This window comes from Nothoprocta perdicaria, unplaced genomic scaffold (assembly GCF_003342845.1).
Source record: "Nothoprocta perdicaria isolate Ctin4 unplaced genomic scaffold, notPer1 scaffold_0, whole genome shotgun sequence".
Taxonomy (NCBI): domain Eukaryota; kingdom Metazoa; phylum Chordata; class Aves; order Tinamiformes; family Tinamidae; genus Nothoprocta; species Nothoprocta perdicaria.
Window position 1 is genome coordinate 16,829,328 of NW_020454092.1, and position 15,487 is coordinate 16,844,814.

At 36.6% G+C, this 15,487-nt stretch overlaps 1 protein-coding gene across 1 annotated transcript in view; it reads right to left on the reverse strand.

Annotated features, from left to right (window-relative positions):
- FAF1 (Fas associated factor 1) overlaps positions 1 to 15,487 on the reverse strand; it is a 129,907-nt gene that overhangs the window by 45,659 nt on the left and 68,761 nt on the right. Inside the window, exons 9-12 of the mRNA XM_026053884.1 lie at positions 7,614 to 7,709; positions 7,124 to 7,250; positions 6,464 to 6,527; positions 5,538 to 5,619 (exon numbers count right to left, since the gene is read on the reverse strand). Coding sequence (XP_025909669.1) covers positions 5,538 to 5,619; positions 6,464 to 6,527; positions 7,124 to 7,250; positions 7,614 to 7,709 — 369 coding nt within the window. The remainder of the gene's footprint in view (positions 1 to 5,537; positions 5,620 to 6,463; positions 6,528 to 7,123; positions 7,251 to 7,613; positions 7,710 to 15,487) is intronic.

Consider the following 15,487-nt stretch of genomic DNA (forward strand, 5'->3'; position numbering starts at 1 on the left):
GGCACCAGCCACTTTTCAGCAGCTTAGCTATCTAAATACCTTCTAAAATCTCACTCTCGAGTATTTTTTTTCTGAAACGCGACTGAGCCACCAACATGGCCATTTTTGCATTGGCTGCTGCTCCAGAAAAGCAGATGCATTTTGTACGGAAATAGAAGAAAAGAAGGGAAAGTTGCTATTGAGGCAGAAAGAAACACAGCTTGTAATGAGAGGGAGAGACCAAGCTGTTATTCACTGACCAAGTAAGGGGATACCCCAGCTTCTCAGCCAGTCACTAACAACAGGAGTAAGTTACTGACACATAAAATATGAGTGGAGTGAGAACAGCAATGCAATCGCAAGGGTGAGCAAAACGACAGCTATTTCTGAATAGGCTTCCGAGTTCAAGGCGGGATTGAGACAAAATCGTTCACTATGTAACATCTGCCAGAGGCAGGAATATTCTTTCAAGTTGGTAAGCTAATGAATCAAGATCTTCCCTTTTCCTCCCGGTTTTATGTACTGAGAGCTCATTTAAATGAACAAAGGGACACGTTTTCACATCTTTAAGCCTTTGAAGGGAACGATCTGATCCACCTTTCTAAGGTAATCCTGGAGATCCTATGATCAGTCGCCTTGGACACAGCTCTTCCAACACCTGCAATTTTTTCTTCCCAAGCAGACTGTAACCCTTCTCTAGCACCGTGGTGCTACACCTCTAAATTTACTCCACTTTGAAAAAGGATCAAAGCAGGATCTCTGATATAGGAAATTCTAAATTCTTTAGAAGCCTTTAGTACTGAAATTAAAATGTACAAGAAATTACAGTGAAGTATAAAATCAGAGTGGAAGAGCACTCCTATCTGTCCCTTTTCATAACGAGAATATCAAAGCCCTTAATAAAAATTTCTCTACCCATAAACGTAACACTGCTGACTCCAGTTATTTTTGTTCCACACAGTAACTATTAAAAATTGCTAAGATAAATTTCAGTACTTAGGGTAGAAAGTTAGTGACTTTTATGTGAAGAAGCAAAGCTTTAGGCAGAGAGAATTACCCAAAATATATGAGGTTGAGACCCCCTAAAAAATCTTTTAACAGTCATTAGATGCTCCACATATTTGCTATGTACAAAATACAAAAGCGTTGTTATCCAAAGCTCCATCTGTCTGACATGATCCATGAATGAAACAAATAGTGGCTTACTCTCACCACTCAAATCTATAATAACTTACGCAGTGAAAAGAATATTAAACAACTAAAAACAAACTCAAAGATGATCTACATATCATACATGCAGAAAGAGGGGGAAAATGAAGACAGTGTGCTAGACCACCTAAATAAACTTCTACTATAGAATTTTAAGTACAGAAGACACTGAAGGGAAAGTCAGAGGAAGGATTAACTTCTCAGATATGATGGATTAAGTTGAATAAAGGGTTTGTAGTCCAACAATGAGACAATCATGTTTGTGTGCTGTAGCCAGAACTTCTAAACAGTGACGATCCAAGAGGTCAGAACTGAGAATGAAAGGACAAAATATGGAAGAACATCATCAATTCCATCATTTGCTTGACAGAATCTGCCCCCCAAATCAGTCACTTCCTGACACTTTATGCCCATCAGTAATTATAAATTGTTCTGGAACTGGTGCCTTCATCACCTATTTCCCAAACTTACTAGACATGACAGAAACTGTAGTTTCCTGGGCTCTCATTGACAGTATCTAGTGCTCCTAAAGCACAAGATAAGAGAGCATATAGAGAGCATAGAGAGATAGAGAGCAGTTGCCTTTCTGTCCACTCATTTCTTCTTTAGAAATATATGCAGCATAACTCAAGTGATACTCACACCAGGCTCTTCCCAGATCCCAGCACCTAAAAGCGGTGACACAATGCCTAGTACCGGCTTGGACTTAGTCCATAGCCTTCCACTAAAACCAGTTACAGACAAGAAGAACGTAGAATATTCAACACTGTTTCTGTAAACCGTGCTAGCACAAATCTGAATAATTATATTTCTGTGAATCTCTCTTCAGTGTTAAGTTCATTACCTGAAATAATAGTGAGGGAAAGTTTTATAAATTATGCAGATAAAAATGATGATTTAGGAAGTCCTGCATGAAGAAACATTCTGCTGCTGCATGCAAAAAATCAGCAAATCACTGGCTAAGAAACAAGAAAAAGCTTTATTTGAGCATGCCAAGAAGTATTCTTCCTTCTAGATATTCAGGAAATAAAGTGCCCATATGTGACAGGAATAGTTCTGCTGCTGAACTGAATCTAAAAAAATGATATTGAAAGAGAGGAAAAACATGGTTTATTTTCAGTATGCAGGAATGTATGTTGAGGGAACAATACCAACCTGTGCAATGGGAGATGTTTCACATATTAAAAATCAGTGAACAGAAAGGCTGAAAGAGGAAGCAGAAGATGATCTAGGAAAGGTATATAAAATAAGAGCTACGTAAAGGCAAAGCAGGTTTCTTTACCCTTGCTCATAGCAGAAGAGGAGCAACCACCTATAATAATGAGAAAGTGAACAAACTGGTAAAAGAAAATATTTTAGCATTAATTGAGTAAACAGTTGCAATAGATTAAAGGCAGGGATCAGGTTCTAGTATTACAGCAATACCAATCTAAGTTAGCTCAAAATTCCTATGTTTCAAAACACAACACAGAATCAAACTGCTTTCGGCTGCAAAGAAGCCTCCCCAAAAATTTCAGGAAAAAATGGCCATTACAAGATTTCTCCCATGGTATCTGGTCTGACTATTTTCACGACAACGAAGCTACCTGAGCAAGTTTGTGCTTCACAGGCTGCCGTGTCGAAGAATTTTAGCACCGTAAGTAAAGGGCGAGTTTCCCAAAGGGAGAATTTGTTATTTGAATGTCTCCTTATTTATTTATTAGAGTCAAGTTCAGAGATAAACAGCTTTTAAGGTAGTGCTATATTGACCTCATTCCATTTCTCCTAGCTAAAACTGGCACTGTCACGGGAGCAGCTGCTTTTAAGGAAAGCAGACATGCATCATATATAAATGTTAATCTTACCTATATAGAGATCCAAAACAAAAATACCTGATAGCAAAAGTCAAACACAGGTAATGGAAGTATTTCACTTTTGTAAAAGGTGATAGATTCTTTTTGAAGTAGCATTTTCTTAAATAATTATGAAATTACTATCCTAACATGTTGAAACATAGAATAATATATTACGATTTAACAGAAAACATCTATTTTCCTTAGAAGAATTTCAACCACATTCTGTTTTTAAAATGTAGTTCTCATATAAGTGAATTTACTTAATATAACCAGAACTACAATATATCTGTAAGAACCCCTCAAATTCATATATAATGGATTATTTAGAGGGAAAAAATAGCAAGAATGCAGATTAAAAACAAAACTAGTGGCTGTCTCACTGGACCTGAACTGCAGAGCGCACCTTCTGCTCTGGACAGCACTGAGAATTTGTCAAGAAAAGGCTAAGATCTTGGAGCACTCTGGCTGCCAAGTGCTCTCAAATTAAATCAGTTTGAAGCGGTTTTCATTAAGATGGATTGAGTGTGGCATCGTGAGAAACACTCTATCAAATGTAGTGTTTTACTTAGTGATTAAGTATATACCAGTTGATGAAGCTACCCAAATCCTTCGTAATCCCACCACTCCAATAAACATTTAATGAGTATATAAGTTCAAAAAGCCTAGCAGAGGATTTAAACCTTCAATCTTGTTTTTATTTACTCTTGGAACTCAATTTCTCACTTCAAGTGAAGAATGCTGGTGCCTGAAGCTCATCTGTTGCCCTGGTAAAACTAAGTGCCCGCCACAGTATAAATCAGAAAACAAGACACACAGGTTGCAATTTCTCCTGAGCTCTTTCTTATCTTCCATACATTTTCATATATTTTATAAAAATACAATTATAGAAGCAAAAAAATAAAGTATCACTTTTCTCAATTACGAATTCCAGGAGGCAGTATGGAAAATGTTTGAGAAGGAAAAAATACAGTAAAAACAAATGGTGCTTACAATTTTTTTTTTTTTTTTAAATAAGATGTTCCACAAAATAATGTGATTTAGTGTTGGAGTTCAGGGGAGAAGGGAGGACTCCAAAACGTAAGCCAGTATTTACAAAAAATAATTAAAAAAAATAGTTAAAGATGCAAAAATAATAATTCTCTCCTAAATCCACTCTTTTATCCTAAGGAGGATCTGAGGACTATTGCAAAATGACAGAAATGGGGAATTTCAGATTTATAACTAGCATATGAGTTATGCTGACAACTAAAAAACTAAATAGTTGTATCACAATAAAATGGATTTGTACACATAAAATAGTATTTATGAAAGCTCGTAATGGGCTCTCTTCTTTTATTATACTGATGAACTATTAACTATTTCTAATGAAATGACACAAAGTGAACTTCCTACCTCCAGAATTTTTCATGTTCAATTCATCATCTGATTTCTCTTAAACATCCATTAGTTCAATTATTAACTTTATTTAGCTTTATTTAACATGCATTAGCTTAATTACTTTATTGAGCTTTATTTATGTTTTATTAGTTTAATGAGTTATCATGAATTAATACTTTCCCACTGAATGATTCTGTAGCAATTTAGACTCTGAAATCCATATAAAGTTATGAAAAGATCCATCAAAATTGTGAGAAAATTATTTGTGTTCACAATATATCCAGTAAATGCTAAGATATTTAGTGCAGATTCATAATTTTACTTATCTACATAAACTTACTCATAATCATGCTTATCATAACATTCTGTTCCTTCCAATATGACTAACTATGGGAAGCTAAAACATTCTTCATTTAAAAATCAAATATCTATCAAGGCAACAAAAGTAAATTTAAACAGCATAATTTTCTTGTTTGTGTTTCAGCTTTATCTATGCCTAATTATGCAGGGGTTTGGATTTCTCCTTAGTGAATTCAAGTCACCAAAACTTAAATAAACTATTCCCATTCTAATTTTATTAAAATACTGACTTGACAACTGTGCATGGAATAACAGAAACTTGAGATGTCTGGCTGGGAGGACAGAAAACCGAAATAATAAAACTTTAATACTGGAACCTACTTGGCAAATAAAGCTGTATAAAGAAATAAGTATTAATGTATTTCAGAGACATTTCAATTTAAAATTACAATTTCCTTAGTCATCCCTCACGGCGGTTAACAACATGAAACTTTGAACTTGTCAACCACAAGACTCCCAGACAATGTTATCTGGCATTATGACAGCATTACTTCAGGAAGAAAAGAAAAATTAGAGGAAAGAAAAAAAAACGTAGCTTTGATGACTCAAGGACTTCAATAAAAATAGATCCTGACTAGTTAAGAAAGTATGAAATACTATCATTTCAGCAATATTCAGGGTAAATATTTTGGCCAACCAATTAAGAGACTATAATTGTTTACAACAATAAAAAGAACACTCCGAAACCTAGTATATCTTTGTAAAATAAAATACAGCATTTAGAGTAGTTTCCGTTTTTCCTTTAAGTCAAATAAAAAAATGTTAATACACACTCACATCTCTAGCCTTCCCATAGAAGGCTTCTTGAAAAGCAGCCTCTAATGATCCAATGAAATAAACCGGATGACAATCTCCATATCTATTTGAGACAAAAATTGCAGTTAATATAAAGTATGAAATAAATAGTTTCAACATTCCAGCTCATACATTTCTTTAATACAATGCAATGGGCTAAAACCTTAGAAATCTGAAGTACTACATTTGTAAATATTTCCCCTCTGCCCTTTAACAGCTATATGTCTCCTGACATTCAAAAGCTCCAACTAATAGCTGCCTTATGCATTTTATCACAAAAAATGTTTACATAAACAGACATTTGAATTTCTATACATTTTTTCCATCATAAATTATTGCTTCTCTTTATTATAGTTTTAAAGGTTAATCAGAGGCTATTATATTACATTAATGAATCTCATGTACACACACACACCCCCCTACATAAATAAAAATTTCACCACACAATACTAAAAACAGAAGACAAACTTTGCATTAATTTGTAGCATACAGAGTTTCTGGCGACTGAGCAGTTTCTACTTACCTGATAATTATTTGGCAGCAGTTCTGTATTTTTAAAAAGTATTCATTTATGACTGACCAAGCACTTTATCACTGAGAAAAATCTTATTACAAATCAAGATACATTTTTTCAATATTTATCAACTTCAGCTTTTCTATTCCTGTATATCCAATTAAAATGGCTATATATAATCCAAATGCTTCTGGGCATAATTAAGTAAGGGAAAATTAAGTTAGGCAAGAACCTGCCACTTTAACTTGGACTGAAAAAATATTCTGTTTCCTAAATTATCTCAGCCAAGTTAGCTTAAAAAGATTAGATTTGTATGCCTAATTTTCTGTGCCCACATAGTAAAATGCGTACATTTGTTTTACGTTTACTTTTATAGGCAATAGGCTAAGCTTACCTTGAAGAAAATTCTGCTGTAAATTGTAATAAGGCATCTCCTTCATTTTCAGCATTTTCTGGCACTTAAAGAAAAAGAGAAAAACGCAAACTTAGGGAGAGGAATTTTAACATGCTATATAAATGTTACGAAAGACTATAGTCTAGATGATCTAGATGATCTAGATGATCTGGATCTAGATGATCTAGATGATGGTCTAGATGATAGACTAGATGATCTGTAGAGGTCCCTTCCAACCTTAAATATTCTGAAATATTCTGAAATAGTCAAAAATCTTTGAAGAAATATGGAATTTCCAGACACACCCATGAATATATCCTGGTTTTCCAAAGAGCAAAATCCCCAGCACCAGTATAATGTGATAAATCACTTATTCACAACTTAACACCGAGTACTTCCTTTAACACATTAAAGGAAAAGGATTGACTTGGAAGGTTTGCTAGTTACGTTCGTTTTTGAATTTCCTATAGATAACATCAAAGACATAGCACCATACTGTAACAGCACCATTGTTGTTACCAATTATACAAGTATACAAATGTATGAAAGTATACACACTCCTCTGAAATACCCATAAGACTCAGTCCCTATTGAAAAATAATGATCTGTTTCTTAGTGGGCAGACCCATCATACAGAGTAAACTAATTTTTAACTCTTACTCATGGGCGATTTCCTCAAGGCAGATGATGCTACTCCAAACATCTCTCCATCATCAACTCCAAACTCTGTAGCATCTTCGAAGTCATCTCCATCACTGTCACTTACCATATGAACATCAGTGCATTGCTGTTAATAAATACAAAAAAAAATAAAATAAAATAAAGGCCATCTCTTGAGAAATATATACATACAGAAAAATATTTACCCATTTGAACACACTTAATACTCCCTCACATACAAATTTAAGGCTTGGAGTACGTTTCAAAACTTTTTCAAAACTTATGATTTACGTATTTTCACCTGTAACTCATTTGTCCATTTGCTTTCTTTCTTACAATTACATATTACAAGAATTACAAGACGAATCTTTTCATATGTATTTTTACAGACATATCTGACAACACAAGGGACAGTAACGAGTGCAAAATACAATTATCTCAGCTTCTTCCTTGAGTATACCTAAATATACTTAAATAAAAATGTTCTGACCTCCTCTGACTGTTCTCTTGTTTGTACAGGTGAAGTTCTTCTTCCAACTGTAAGTCGATGGCAAGGAAAAGTCACCCCTGAAGCAGCTAGAGTCATCTACAAAATAAAAAAGTAGTGATTATTTATTAATGCCATGCTCTCACTTAGGCCTTTTTCTTTTTCTCTTGTCTAATTTGATATTCAAATTAAAGACTGTACTGCAGAAGTCTGAATTAATTATACAGACATAAAGAAGGAAGCTTGGAAAATTGAAATGATTCCTCACAAAAATCCAGCAAACAATTAAGTTACCTTGCAAAAACATTTTAATCATCTTGAAAAAAAGTTTAGTGTCAGAAACAGTAAAACTCAAAATTTCTACTCAGAAAGTACATTTAATTTCCACCTTTGTCATTATCAAAGGCACCTCCTAGATTTTTTATGTGAACATAAGCCCAACAAGACTATGGTGAACTTAGGGTTAGCAGAGAGAGGATACTCATGTCAAGAGAAAGAGCTCTGCTTTCCTACTACTCTATGCCTAATTCTACACTTTTTAAATCAGAGAAAGAAGAAACACCTTTGAAACACCTTTTGAAAGATGATCAGACTGCTCTTTGGAGAGGCTATTGCACATTCTGTTCAAAAATATATTCATGGTTATGACTAAAGACGAGAACTCAAATACACTATTTTATTGTCAGAAAAATCCTACTGAAGTGAGACCACTGGGATCCATGAAGTAGAGCTGGAGCTTCAATAAACTAAACTCTCTATATCCACTAAACTGGGAAATTTGGCAAGATTCTTGCTTTTGAAGGTAGCCATAAAGCTACTGACTTTCCTTGTAAGAGTATTGTATTTTCTTGGCTAACAACCAAGAAAATGTCCATGCTTATAAGATTAACACTTAAAGCAAAATAAAATTGCTTTATCTTATCTGTCCCGTTATCTTCCGTGCTGACCAAAGGAACTTCTAAAACCCTTCCAAAAAGCTGTTCCAATTCTTCTGTGCTATTCTTTGCCATTTTGAGCATCCTTCACACATTTCTTTATAGAGTTGCAGGGTACACATGGCCTGATTCCCTCTTTTGGAAAGCACATGTGACATGGCAAAGGGAATCTGATGAACTTAAAATGTGATTTTCTGCAGTACCTAAGTCCTATTTTGATAAAATATAGGGTCAAATATACAATATGAAGAGATCTTAAATTAACATGGTTGATTCATTTTGGCCCCAAATCCAGTTTCTGCAGAATCCAAACTCCAAAAATATTTGATTCTGTACAAATCTTGCTTCCTTTTCTGTCTGTACATTCAAAATGGTGCTTCTAGTAAATGTATCCTTTGGAAACTTCTAAAGGACAAAAAACATTTTCTAAATCCGATAGAAATCATGACTATCTTTTCTTGGGCACAAAATGAGACACTTAAATTATACATTCCACAAATACAGCATCCATCCTCCTAATTAGACTGCAAAAATGGTAAGCCCAATCAAATTTAAATCATCCTTAATCAAAACCCAAGAATAAATCATAAGCCTGACATTTCATTTACTGCCATGAGCACTGGAAATACCCTGCTTCTTTTTATGCATAATTCGGAACAACTTTCCCATTTGCCTGCTAGATCTCCCAAAGATTTAATTTGCTGCAGGTCGAAGCGAGCTAATTAAGCAGCCAGTTACCAAATGAACGTTAACCTGTCTGAACTAGCCTACTGTCACATTCTCCTGGTAAGGTTAAACAGAAGTTTAGCTGCACAAAAAACATAGTTATCGTCTTAAAGGAAGTGAGTAATAATATTCTGGAACAAATGAAATATTAGAGATGACACACAGGCCAAGTGCAACTACCTATGACACCCTCATGACAAGAGCATACACTGTATTATTTGTAATAAACCCCCAGTCTAATGAATATTTATTGTCTTTTAAAAATAAGCAAACCTGACTGTTATAAAACTGGAAACTTTGCCCAAGTTACACCCATTTCATAAAAGACACGGTTGGACATGATGATCTTGAAGGTCTTTTCCAATCATATGATCTGTGACTAACCCAATAGTGTGGTGCTGCAACCTGAACATGCAGCCCCAGATTATAGTGGCTGAAAGTCCAGCAGCAGCTGCTGGACATCTCTGAGAGAAATCAAACTCTGCTTCAGCTTCTTTGAGAAGCTTTTGCTAAGGAAAGCTTAGCTCAAAGAGGCAAGCTCCGTGTTTCACTTTGGAAATGATCTACAGACACAGAGGTGGTCTAGAATTGAGTTATTTTAGTTTAGCAGTAGAGCAGATGGTCTTTTTCTCTCAAGAGAAACTCTTGAGCCAGCAAGTCCAATCTTTACTTTGGAAATTATAAACATCACATCAATTCTAAGCAAAAAGATCACTTCTGAAGCACTCCAGGCAAGTGCTACAGCTGGCAGACCTCATGACAGCAGACCTATGGTGAACCTGGGCCAACACAGTGATGGTAGCACCAGCTCAAGTGTCTCCACACCAAGACCTGTTTAAATATCAGACTGCTCTTCAAGTTTGTTTTTCTTTTCTAAATACTGCATACACTTCCTCCCAAACAGAATCTTTTTGTCCATTAAGTGTAGAAACACCTGACATAGCCACTTGCCTTCACCTGTGAGTGGGCATCATCCTTCCACAAGACCCCAAATGCAATGTGCTGTTTGGAGCCCAAGTACTGGATTACCCAAATTACCAACTCCGGGACTGCTAGGAAAAAACTCAGCAGCCACCGACTCTTCAGAGTATTTTATTTTCTTTTGCCCCAGGAGGACCACCCTGGCCTGCTTTCTAACTTGCAGAGACTGTACCAAGCGAACAGGTGGAATTAAAACCTGCAGACACAGCCCTGGTGGGATTTTTCAGCATACTCAGTGCATAACTCAGTATTCTAATTTTCTATAATCTAAAGAATTTAGGACGCTCAGATTCACGAATCCTAAATCTTTCAGGTTGCCATCTCTAATTTCCATCTGCTCTCAGTCCACACAAAGAGCCCAAGACAACGTGGCCTCCACGCAGTTCAGCGCTTTTCCCATCTGTCTTTCCATAAGGCAGGATCTTTGGAGCACCACCTCCAATCAATTCCAAATTACACCTCATGTGCAAGGTATCGATACTGACTTGATGTAAACTGGAAACGTCTGTTTTCCCTTTGTTAGCCCACACAAAAATGAAAGCCAGAAAATATCTGTTTAGGGAATATCCTCAAATCCCAAAACATCACTTATGCTCTGAAAACACTGGCTGTATGTGCATAATGTCTAGAACACTATTAAAAGTGGTTAAATCATTGCAAGTAAAACAAACATATCTAAATAATTAAGATTAGAAGTTCATGCTAAGTTTGAATAAGCAGGAGCTTTGAAACTGAGCTGTTGTAACAAGTAGAATTTATCACAGCTACAAATTTCTAACTATCCCCAGGAGTAAATATTATTCCAGCGCATACCAGCTCTAAAAACTAAAACACATCTACGAACACTATTTAGTGCTTTGACCATAAATAGCTTGTCAATATTACTTAGCTGTGTTTCCATCTTAGAGGGGAAAAAAAAGGTATAAGCAATATGGAAAGGGTATCCCAAGATAATATTTATAAATCAGGAGGTCATCAGCTGAACAAGAACTCTTTTTAGAAGTCACGTATGAGGCGCAGGGGGCTTTAATAATAAGCAGACATCATATGAGAAGCTCTTCATCAGAAGCGAAAGCACCGTTGCCTGCAGACTGAAACCAAACCCCAACTCAGATGCTCCGTGTGGCTGCCCTTTCACTGGCCAACAACGCCGGCTACTTAGTCTTTTAATATACTGGCTTATTCACCTACGGGCAGCTAATGTATAAGAAACAAACATGACTTAGCCCTTTCCATAACATCCTATGGTGAGTTATTCCAAATAATCAGAGGTGCTCGTAGCAAAATACTCAATGCCTGGCAGGAACCTCCACTACCAAAATTTCACTTCCATAACGATCTGGACTTTCTTCTCCTGCAGGAATTACTGTGATTCTGTTTTCCCCTCATTAGGTAACAGGAGGATTAAGGATAGAGGGGAAAGGAAGGAGCTCTGTCAAATGTATCATTTACCATATTAAATTTACTATCCCATGATCTGGCATGTTTTCTTAATAGTATAAGCTAACTCCCAGAGTATGACACTACAGACAGGTACTTGCATGGCTTTTCTTGAAGCTAGGAAACATGCCTTTTTTTTTTTTTTTTTTAAGCTAACCACATAAACCAAAAGTGTGAGAAAGACCATTCATATCCCAGTTACTCCACCGTACTCCATAGGGGCATTGTACTAGTAGCTGAGTCACAGGAAACCAAACTCTTTCTTGTGCACCAAGAACAGTCACTTCATAAACGAGATTAAACAATTCTTTGTCTTTCTAGATTTTCTCAGTTGAAGAGCAGGGCTCTGAAAATAAGTTTTTTTCCTACCTCCAGCTTCAGTTTATTCTGTCCTTTCAATCAGAGTATGTAAAACTGTACTAGGCAAGATACTCTCTTGCTTTTTGGTCTAGACAGATTTCAGTCTAGATGTCTGCAAGGCATATTCATCATTGCTCATCCCTTCCTTTCGATGGATGGATCTCCAAGAAATTCAAACCCATTCTTTTCTCCGAGTCTAACAAGATGTCCTCTCTTTCTCTCTCCTCATTAGATGAACTAAGTTCCCTGTTCAGAAAGACCACTATTTTAGCTACACAGAAGGGGAAATTGGAAATATTCTTCCAGCAGTGCTAGGTCAAGGCACAGACCTAGTTCTCAGACGTGACGTCTTTAAGAGAGGCCAAATCACAGTCTGAGGGTGAACTAGGGAATTACAGGCCCATTCCACCTACTTTTACACTGCAGAAAGACCCCAAATTATCAAACAAGTGATTCAAAACACATGGAAAATAAGTCAGGCTGCTTGCTGCTCACTGCTCCTTGGTGGCTGCTCACCATCAGAGCCAGGTGACACTGAGCCAGGTCACAGCGTATGCGGCAGAGGAGCTCAGCCACTGAGCTCCACACCACCGAGGATACCCCCACTTGCTGCTTCGCTTTTGTATAACCTCTATTTTCTGAGATTAAATATGCCGAGGGCTTCCACAAGGACCCTGCTTTGGCATGAGGTTGTTCTCACCACGGCTCTGGCTGAACCAGGCACTACGAACAGCGCGTGGGCAGCCCACGGTGCTCAGGCAAACCCTCACTAAACCCCCTGGGAACAAAGAGGCGTTCAGCACTTTTCAAACCCCATCATTTAACACTAATTATGGATTTAAAAAAAAATCTTGTTTTCAGCACATGATTTTGCAAAGTCAATAGGATACAGGATTTGAGAACTAATGCACAGTCAAGTCTAAAAGCAATGTCTTAAGTTTGGATGGGTTAAGAATTTCTGACAATTAAAGTTTAGCTTTTGATTTGCTCTTCTCTTGAAGCTAATAAATTACTTCTTTTCATACCAAAATACACTGTATGTAGAAAGCAAGCATTTTCATACCAACAGGGAGCAAACAACTGAAATTGCATTAAAATATGTCTATGAATATTCTGAAATTTTTAAAACTGAAGGTTGTGGTTTGTGACCAGAAAAATTTACTGTACAGAACCAAACATTTCTCTTCAATAGCAGTACCTTATTAAACACATAGTCTGAAGTATGGTATATAATTAAAAAAAAAAAGAAAAATCACTTAAAGCCTGTCTACAACATCAACCCTTATCCATCCTTGAACAACAATAAGTGGATGTAATTCCCAGTTAACCACTTTATCTTTTTACATCAAGTAGCATTAGCTGCAAAAAAAAAGCCAAGTATTCTCTAGGTTTCCTTTTACTACAATTATGGCACAAATTTAAAAACAAACAGAAGTGTTAAGAAGAAAAAAAAGAATCTGGCAGCCCTTACAATCAACTTCAACTCTGGAAAACAACTTCATTCTTATTCTGCATCTTTAATACCGCAGCAGCCTCGACAGGTATTCAAGGTTTCATTTTGAACACTAACTGGATGAAAAAAAAATAATCTGTAGGGTGGAGTATGTTCAGGTTATAAATCAGCAGTGCTCATTCGAACTCCTCACAAAGTGTTGTTGAGATAATTACTGCTGACAGCCTTATTCAAGGTTCATTTCACTTTTTCTCCTCTTTCTCCTGTTAGAAGTTCAGCAGGGCCCATGGGAAGATCCACCCCTCACACCTGTTAGGTTTCTTCGTGTTACTAGGGCCAGTTTGGACATGTCACTTCCAATTAGCGTCGTATCGGCGCGCGGTGACAATTACTGATCGCAGGTTTCACTTGGGAAAAGAAGAAAAAAAAAGTTTCTAATCCTGCCACAAGAACAGTGTCAGAGTACGTAATTTAAACCTGTCGACGCAGGTTGTAGGAAATCCATTCCAGGGATTTTAGTGGTGTTCCCAGGGTTGAGCTCTTCACTGTGGTGAAGATTATAATAAGGAAGGAATGCTACACTGTTAAAACAGAGAGGCCAAGGGAGCTGAACTGAAAAGAGGATCTCAAATATTAACAAATTAAAAAAAAAAAAAAAAAAAAAAAAAAAAAAAAAAAAAAAAAAAAAAAAAAAAAAAAAAAAAAAAAAAAAGAGAGATAATGCCCTAGGTTAGCATTGAGAGATTGCTAGTCTTATTTTTCCAAATTTCTCCTGAGGTTTATTCCGAAGGGCTGCACACCAAAGGCAGCTATCTCATCCCTCCTCACCCACTGCAAAGGCAAAACCGTGGGAGCTCCTTAGCAGAGAAGATGATCTGGATGTTGCTGATGGATAGAGATCACACAAGGGTGCAAGGAAAGAGGAATCAATGGCACAGTATTAATATCATTGTGCCATGGATCCAGAAGAAGGACAGTGGAGCAGGATAAAGCAGATTTCATAAAACATGATCAAGAGTTTCTGGAGACTTAAAGCAAAACTCTGCCCGTTCCTCCCCGAGCACCCAGCCCTGGCACGCTGGGTGCTCCCACATTCCAGCTTTTGTTAAGGTTACTGCTAAACCACCAGTTGGGTTGCTGGCAAGTCTACCAATCTCATTTGCCAGCCAAATATAAGAGAAAACGGTCCCTCATTTTGATTATTTAGCTGATTTGATTAAGCCTAGCTAGGCAAGATCAGGAATCAAAGCAAGAGAACAGATACAGTAGTACTTAATGTTGCTTCAAGCCTCAAATATATTTAAAAGAAACATCAGAGAAATAATATTTGCTCATACAACAGATTCTAATAAGAAAGTGATATATTTGAGAGATTGAAACAAATACCCAGGATCACTTCCAGAGTGTATTCTTGTTAGACAAAACCTGTAAATATTAAAAAGGATGGAAAATCTGCCAAGGCATTCGCAGCTACTTGAAACACAGGGTAACAGAATTAAATAAATGCTGAAAGACCTGGAACACAGTTAAGTATGGACCATGGGGCTAATTGTGGATCTTGAGTTAATTACTTTCCACTGATACGTTTTCTCAATGGTCTTTTACATCAGTTTTTTCTTCCCTCGCTCTGAACCCCAAGGCAATTCAGCACGTTAGCCTCCAAACTCTGGGTGATTCATTGTGTACTTCTGCCTTAGGATTTTTCGTTCATGCAGAGAAAGCCAGGCTTTCACATCAAGTTGATGTTAATGTGCACTGACAAAGCAACAGTAAAGGAGCTTCGTGTTTGTCACAACGTGCACTCCTTAATTTAGTAATTGCTTTATACTGATATGCAAATAATGACACATTTCTCAAATTTCCAGTTCCTCGGCTATGCTTTCACTAATTACTCAGTGATTAAAACTTACTCATGTAAATCGGTTAAGCGAATTTATTAATAAGCACACCTGTGTGAATGAGCATTGATCTGCAAAGCCTAC